Raw genomic sequence first — 8705 nt, 5'->3', positions numbered from 1 at the left:
CCGGGAAGCAGACACACTCTGTCAGTTTAATAGTGTTGCTTTCGTCAACGAAAATTATGACGAAATATTGTCGTCAACGAACCTTTATCACCTGACGAAAACGAGACGAGACGTAAATACTCGTCATGTGACAATGACTAAATTACATGTATAATGCAATATCGTTGACAAATAAAAACGAGACTAAATTTACCGCCACCTACTGGCAGTTTTAGTTTCTTATTTAGAGTATAATTTCATTAAATTTTTTTTTCCAGATTTTCATATTATAAAAAAAAACAATAAGGGTTTAGTTCATCCCAAAATGAAAATTCAGTCATCATTTACTCAACCTCATCGTTCAAAAATGTATGTGTAATAAATTCTATGCTGAATCATATATTTCTTTCTGAAGCTACTTTTTGTAATGTCTATTTGATTCTTTACACAATGACTTGATGTGCGACTAATCTGCTATTAATTTGATTAATTAATAAGATTGTTTGATTGATTAATTGTCACATCATGTTAATAATCAGATTAAAAGTTTTAACAACTTGACAGCCCTATTCAATATATTGGTAATTAATACTTTCTATGAGAATTTATATTTCAAGTTTTGACTGTAAATGTCAAGTCCACTGGAAGTCAAGTCAATGTCAAGTCCAACGCTGGAATAGTTCTACATCCAAATGAGAGTAACCAACTTGTGGTCAGATCACCTGAGGCAGATCTTAATACCAGGTGTAAACCAGGCCTCTTATTGTCCCACATACTTGAGTATCTGCAGTGCGCAGTTTGGATCCATCCGTTTGTCAGAGAACAGCTTGACTCCTGATTCTCCTGGGTGATTGTAGCTCAGATCCAGCTCTCTCAGGTGTGAGGGGTTTGAACTCAGAGCTGAAGACATATAGCCACAGCCTTCCTCTGTCACCATACAGTCAGACAACCTACAGACACACATCGACATTATGAGTGGCAGACTGTAAATAATCTCTCATATGTTCTTAAATACCTTAGTATCTGCAGCTGGCAGTTTGCGCTTTTCAGTCCATCAGAAATAATCTTCACTCCTGAATCCTGCAGGTCATTGTTACTCAGATCCAGCTCTCTCAGGTGTGAGGGGTTTGAACTCAGAGCTGAAGACACATAACCACAGCCTTCCTCTGTCACCATACAGCCACACAACCTACATACACACAGTCAGACCATCTACAAACACACATTGACATTATGAGTGGCAGACTGTAAATAATCTCTCATATGTTCTTAAATACCTCAGTATCTGCAGCTGACAGTTTGCGCTTTTCAGTCCATCAGAAATAATCTTCACTCCTGAATCCTGCAGGTCATTGTTACTCAGATCCAGCTCTATCAGGTGTGAGAAGTTTGAACTCAGAGCTGAAGACATATAACCACAGCCTTCCTCTATCACCATACAGCCAGACAACCTACAGACACACACAGTCAGACCATCTACAAACACGCATCGACATTATGAGTGTCAGACTGTAAATAATCTCTCATATGTTCTTAAATACCTTAGTGTCTGCAGCTGGCAGTTTGCACTTTTCAGTCCATCAAAAATAATCTTAACTCCTGAATCCTGCAGGTCATTGTTACTCAGATCCAGCTCTCTCAGGTGTGAGGGGTTTGAACTCAGAGCTGAAGACACATAACCACAGCCTTCCTCTATCACCATACAGTGAGACAACCTACAGACACACACAGTCAGATCTGATCAGAGCTGATGACAGAATTTTACAATCCTGACTAGTGAGATTACAGCCAACAAGACTAGAAGAGAGTAAATACTGCACGATAAGTTTGGGTTCAGGGTGCTTTTCTATAAAGGGGCAGCAGTAGCACCTTAAAAACTAAAAAAAAAAAAAAAAAATGAAAAAAAAATTTTCCTAAAATATTGTGAAATTAGCCGTTATTGGTCATTGTGGAGAAGTAGTCCATATTGGTGGATGAACAGCTTGACACTCACTGTTCATAGGGTTCCCTTAGTCCTTGGGCCAAGACCCAAAATTTCACGTATTGGTACCATCTGGGTGGGCAAATTCTAGTTGCGATTTTTTACATCATATGCATCCCTAGATAATGTTTTGACATGATAACCCTTGCCAACTGGCAGCTTAGTAGTGGTTATGACCGCTTGAAGTGACTGACCCCTGTAAGCGGAAAAAAATGGCAAAAGTACCTTCCATGGAAATAATCTGGTTCATCCAGTTGATAATTCATCAAGTGGTTCATTCATCACAAATAAAGTAGGTTCAAAATTAGTGAAATAATGAGATAAAGGCAATAATTCCAAAATAAATTGCTAAAAATTGCTAAATTTGGGAGTTTTAGCATGTCAAACCGTAATACCCCAATATCATGAAATAGTCTAGTAGCCAACTAGGTGAACCCGGAAATGTTGAGTACACCAAAGTTTTATTGCAGAAATGTGAAGTATGGGTCCTCAGCATACAGAAACTGCCGGATGCTAATTTGCATATGTTGAGCAATTTGCATGATTAGCATAATTAGCATTATTAGCTTAATCGTCCATTTTCACCAGATATTTTGCACTGTATGGTCAATTTCTACAATATGTGAGTGGTTTTAGAGGATGCTGATTTCATTTCTGGCATTTTCAGATTTCAAAGAGCTAATTTTATGACATATTTTGATTTATTTAGGCAAATTATGATTACTTTCAGGCATAATTTTAGGTTATTTTTATGGTAAACAAAATAATTTTACATTTCACAATCATGAGTGCTCTTGTGAATGTTGATGCATTGTTTTTAGGGTGTAGTGAGGCTGAATCCCATCCTGACACTTTTAAAAATTCAAAATTGCTTTTTGGATAAACGATGAATCTTTGTTAGGCTGAATGTTATGCATTTCTGGAGGAAAAATTAATACAGGTATTTAACATAACTTGGATCCTGCCACTGTATGATACATATTAATGGGGTAGGTCTTTAAGACACCCATTGAGATGATATCACCTAAACCCATCACCATGTGTGATCAACGAACTATGTACAAATATACACTATATACATGCCATACAAGACAGGCCCCGCAAGTCGCTAGGGCAACGCCCGAATGGCAGAAGGGCTGCCCAGGTTGGTCCGCAAGTCGCAAGATCCAACGAGGACCCAGTTAAAACTCTGTAGGACGCAAGAGTTAAAACTGAGTCTGGGCAACCCGGGTCAGCCCGCCAGACGCAAGGCTAACCAAGAGGGCCTCACCTCCACACCACACAAAGCACACACTGGCTACCACCTTCAGGCAAACTGCTATGCCTCACAATTAATGAACAAAAGGCAGCCTCATCATATTCACTGTTTGTCTGTTCTGTCATCATTTTCTCCAGACCCTTAATCCCTCTCTTTGTGTTCTTGGTGTTGTGTAAGTATGTTGCAGCATATACCATCATTGCCTTTACAGGAACAATAACTGGTACAGGCCAGACCTGCAGCTGCACAGCTTCACTTTGCTGATGTGCAAGGTTTCAACCCGGCTTTGCAACCTAAGCTGACAGCAGCTAAAAAAGCAGGAGGAGGAACTTGACTTGAATCCTGGGTGGGCATAATCAGTTCCTCTCCTTCTTTTAGGCCCATCTTCTTGTTCCATCCAAACAAGGTGATATCCACAGCCGGTGGATCAGGCTTGTCTGCAGCTTTCCATAGCAGCACCTGTTGGCTGGCACGTCTTCCATGAAAGCGCATATTGCGCTCTGTAGCAGGTAGTGTCTTCATTGCTGGGGGACTGTTGCACTTCCGGGAAATTTCATACTGGGTTGCATCGAAGGTTACAGAGTTCCTCTGATTGTACAGAGCCAGAAAGAAAGCCCTTGTTGCTTTTGTGATCTGTAAATCTGTGGCTTCTGCCTCTCTAATACAGTGGAGAAGCTTATCAGGTACGACTCTCATGGCCTTGAGTGCAGACACCTTCCCCTTCCCGACAGGATTTGAGGTGGTATCACATCCCGAAAGAGCATGAATGGCCAGAATGGAACCACATCGGTCACCCAGATGGACTATTTTCTTTAATCTTCTTTAAGCGCAACGGAGCAACTGTGTCTAAAGTACTGGAAAAGAGAGAGTTAAAAGTTTCTGTCGCAATATCAAGTTCTTCTAAGGAATATCTGGGATGCTGAAATTATGGAACTGATCAGGAAGATTATTAATAAAGCAATCTTTAGTGGCAGAAGTGATAGGTCTAACATATTTGTAACAAGGAGTCGGCTTTGCAGCCTTGGCTAAATGAAGTTTACACAAGACTAGATAATCATCTGAGATGTCATCGCTCTGCTGCAGAATTTCAACGGCATCAACATTGATTCCATGTGAAAGTATTAGATCTAGAGTATGATTACGACAATGAGTAGGTCCTGACACGTGTTGTCTAACTCCCAATAGAGTTAAGAATATCTTTAAATGCCAATCCCAATGCATCTTTTTCGTTATCTACATGTATATTTAGGATCACCAACAATTAGGATTTTATCTGCAGCCAGTACTAACTCTGATAGAAAGTCAGCAAATTCTTTGATAAAGTCTGTATGGTGCCCTGGTGGCCTGTATACATTAGCCAGCACAAATTCAAACGTGATTTATCATTTACACTTAATGTTGTTACATTAAGCACCAACACTTCAAAAGAATTGTATCTGAAACTAGACTTCTTAGTAATTTTGAAAGTATTACTGTAAATTACAGCAACACCACCCTCCTTTTGCGTTTCAGATGAGGCTCATGTTTATAACAGTAATCTTGGGGGGTGGACTCATTTAAAGTAATGTAATTGTTTGGTTTTAGCCAGGTTTCTGTCAAACACAGCACATCTAGATTATAGTCTGTAATCATATCATTAACAATAAGTGCTTTTGAAGTAAGGGATCGAATATTCAGCAAACCGAGCATTATCATTTGCTCAATTGTATTATATCTGTTTTTTATTTGTTGAACATCAATTAAATTTTTACCCTTAGATGGGTTTGGGAGTTTTTATATTCCCTAATTCGGGGAACAGACACAGTCTCTATATGATGATTTCTAGGTGAAAGAGCCTCTATGTGATGGGATTTATCTGACCTTGGTGACGTTCCAAGTCCCAAGTCATGTTTGAGGTCTAAGACTATGTGCCATATAACTAGAGAGAAGAGCAGCACCATCCCAGGAGGGATGAATACCATCTCTTTTCAACAGGTCAGGCTTGCCCCAAAAACTTTTCCAATTGTCTATGAACTCTATATTATTTTGCGGACACCATTTAGACAGCCAGCCATTGAGTGATGACAATCTGCTAACTATCTCATCACTCCTGCGAACAGGAAGGGGGCCAGAGCATATTACAGTACCTGACATCATACTTGCGAGTTCACACACCTCTTTAACGTTAATTTTGGTGATCTCCGACTGGCGGAGTCGAACATCATTAGTGCTGATGTGAATAATAATCTTAGATAATTTACGATTAGCATTAGGCAGCACTTTTAAATTTGCTTTGATGTCAGGCGCTCTGGCTCCAGGCAAACGTGACTATGGTGGCTGGTGTCTCTATTTTCACGTTCCGTGTAATAGATGTCCTTGTACACATCAAAGACAACATCTATACGCTGGCTCTTTCCCCCTTCGTGCAGCTCCTTGTCCAGAGCTGAGACAGCCAACTGCGCAAAGGAATTGTCTTGGCCCTTCAGTTTCTGTAACAGGCTCATTCCATCAATGGCGGTTGTTGATGGCTCTGGGATTTCCTCAGCTGGGGACACTCTCTTCTCCAACTCTCTGACCAAAGCTGCCTTGTTGGTCTTGCGTAGAGACCCATCCTTGTTAGCTAGGGCCCAAGGCAGAGGTCCCAGAGGATGAGCCAAGATGTCACTCATGTGTAGTTGTCGGCTCTGTGCCACCAAGATCATGTGACCAAAGAGGTTTCTTTCGGCCTACAATACTACCTGCTTGGCTTGCTCCTGACTGTGTTGCTTCTTCTTGATCTCTGAGAATTTTTTAAAAGTTTTTTCTTGGTCATCGTGTCGTAGAAAAGTATCTCTCGTTTCCAGATATTCTGTCTTGAAATTTTGGCGGCTGTAGTTCTGGATGATTCAGCTGAGAATCACCCCAACCGACCATCTCTCTTAGCTTTCTTAGGTATGCGCTGCGGTACTCTGCTGTCAGGTAGTACTTCGGGAAGCCCTTTGTTCCTCCTGCTGTCTGTGTGTCCTTGTTGATGGTCTCCTCAATGGTCTGGTTGACTGCATCCACTGGAAGAAACAACTTAACGTAGCATTACAAAATATGCAAGTGTAGGTGAAGGCCTGTCGGTGTGCAAGTTTGTGCACAAAGCTAAAATATCACAATGGATCCAATGTCCGCGACTGTTTGCCGAATGACCGCGAGCTGTCCGGTAGTTAATCTTTTAGATTGACATCAGAGCTGTTTATTTTGTGGTTAGAAAACGGCATAATATAATAGCAATGAAGGTTGTGACCAAGATAAACACAGATTTTGGAATAAAATGGGGTTTCTGGGCATATGTGTTAATATCTACCTGAAATTCAACGTTTCTTATTTTCTTGTGTTACAAAGCTGTTACCTAATACATTCCACATGAACCTGAAAACAAAACGTATTGAACTATATTATACAAATCGTATGTACATTTTATGACTTTCCAATGGTAGACAGTAGAGTCAACAATATATGTGTTATTTTTCTTTTCTTTTATATTTTTTACAACTCAAAACAACAAAATATCAGTGTGAATTCAAAGATATTGACTTTATTATGCCTGTTAATATTTACAAATATTTTAGTTTGCTTGGTATTAATATTAGATCACTGTTATTATGGTATTGGACATTTGTGTATTTTTCAAAAATAATTCTAATACATAAAAGTAGGAAAATTACCAATTCTAAAAAAAAGTATAAAAAGCTGGGACTGTGGAAAGGTTATCATATTAAAATGAACTTATATTAACCCCATAAACAATTTAGTACAGGTAAGGTTTTGCCCACCCAGATGGTACCAATATCTGGTCTGGCCCATGGACTACCTTGTCCATAGCATAGTTATTCTAAACTGAGGTAGTACTGTATATATTACAAAAAATGTAATATAAATATATCAAAATTTCAAGTTAATAAAGGACTGTCAAGATATAATGTAGATACAATCTGTTTCACATGGAGTTGGGCCATGAGGTCAAAGACGGTCACTTTCGGCTCTGACCACACCCCCAGGTGAAGTCATAGGTCCATTATCCCTAGAGGCCCTAAGTCTCCAACTTCAACCCCTAGATGAGGTCAACTCACAGTAACATTACATGAGATACTGAATTGTAACATATACAAAGTAATCCTATTTTAGCTCCTACAGTGTTCAAATTGAAAAGCCACAATTTAAAAACAGCATTTACTTTCAAAATGCTCTCAGTCCACATTAGTGGTTTCCAAAAACTGTCTGTCTACACTAAATCATCTTAAAATGCTTAAACCCTTTTACATCACTAATAAAACGACCAAAGTAGACCAAAGTGCTGTACAGAAGAATATACAAAAACAGAACACAACAATACATAACTCATATAAAACATAAAATACAATATAAAACAAATTAAAAACAAAACATGTAAAAACAATTAAAAAAAGTCAACTTCTGGTGTTAAAGGCCCAAGAAAAAAGGATGGGTTTTTAGAAGAGATTTAAAACGAGAGATTGAATAGGCCTGTTGAATAAACTGAGGCAGATCATTCCATAATTTCGGAGCTGCCACAGAAAAGGCACGGCCCCCTCTGAGCTTACGACTTGTTTTGGGCACATACAGGAGCAGCTGATCAGCTGACCTGAGAGAACAAGTGTGTGTATAAAGATGAAGTAGCTCAAAAATGTTAGGTGGGGCAAGACCATTTAGCGATTTAAAAACAAATACAATAATTTTAAAGTTAATCCTGAACTGTACAGGCAGCCAGTGAAGCAAGGCTAAAATGGGGGAAATGTGCTCATGTTTATACGTTCCTGTTAAAAGACGCAGTGCCGCGTTTTGTACCATTTGGAGACGGGCTAAAGAAGACCCACTAACGAAACTGGCTGAGCCACAATGGAAGGACAAAAGATATTTAGAAGACTTATATTGACCATTTAAGATTTTGCTTACATCTATCTTGTACATATGTTTTGCTATTTTATTAAAAAGGTTACAATTACAACAATAATTACAATTTCAACAATATTTCAAGTGTACTCTTTCTTTGTAAAAAAAAGAAAAGATTATAGGCCTACATTTTATTTATGTATTCATTACTTTGAATATAGCCAACATTGGAACAGCTAACATCTTAGTTGATGACTTTATTTTTGACAGAAATAGTAGGCTATTTTATATATAGAAATTGCTAAACAAAAGCTTCATCTATGCCATTCATTCATTCATAAACAGAAACCTGAGAAGGAAAAACTTACTAGTATTCCTCAGCTTGTATTCCTCGTATTCCTCATTATTCCTCACAGCGCTGCGAGACGCTGTTGTGATTGCTAGCCTATATTTACTTTAAATCCAGGAAATTTGTTAATGAAAAAATTATTAAAATTAAGATACAATTGATACAAAACGAAATTCGTTTTAAAGAAAGGATTTGTACTTTCTGTTTTGAGGTCTCTGTGAAAGTTTGAAATTCTTTTAGTGTTTTTTTTAAAGCGCTCAGTCCATAATGGAGAACTGTCATGT

The 8705-nt window shown here is 38.6% G+C and overlaps 1 protein-coding gene across 1 annotated transcript in view; it reads right to left on the bottom strand.

Moving 5' to 3' along the window:
* The window catches only part of LOC311304835 (uncharacterized protein), a 30761-nt gene that overhangs the window by 3335 nt on the left and 18721 nt on the right, over positions 1–8705 (bottom strand). The window contains exons 5-8 of the mRNA XM_084432148.1: positions 1521–1694; positions 1257–1430; positions 995–1168; positions 756–929 (exon numbers count right to left, since the gene is read on the bottom strand). Coding sequence (XP_084288274.1) covers positions 756–929; positions 995–1168; positions 1257–1430; positions 1521–1694 — 696 coding nt within the window. The remainder of the gene's footprint in view (positions 1–755; positions 930–994; positions 1169–1256; positions 1431–1520; positions 1695–8705) is intronic.

This window comes from Rutilus rutilus (assembly GCF_951802725.1).
Source record: "Rutilus rutilus genome assembly, chromosome: 15".
NCBI lineage: Eukaryota > Metazoa > Chordata > Actinopteri > Cypriniformes > Leuciscidae > Rutilus > Rutilus rutilus.
The sequence above is the reverse complement of the archived record's forward strand: the minus strand, read 5'-3'. Positions and strand labels throughout refer to the sequence as shown.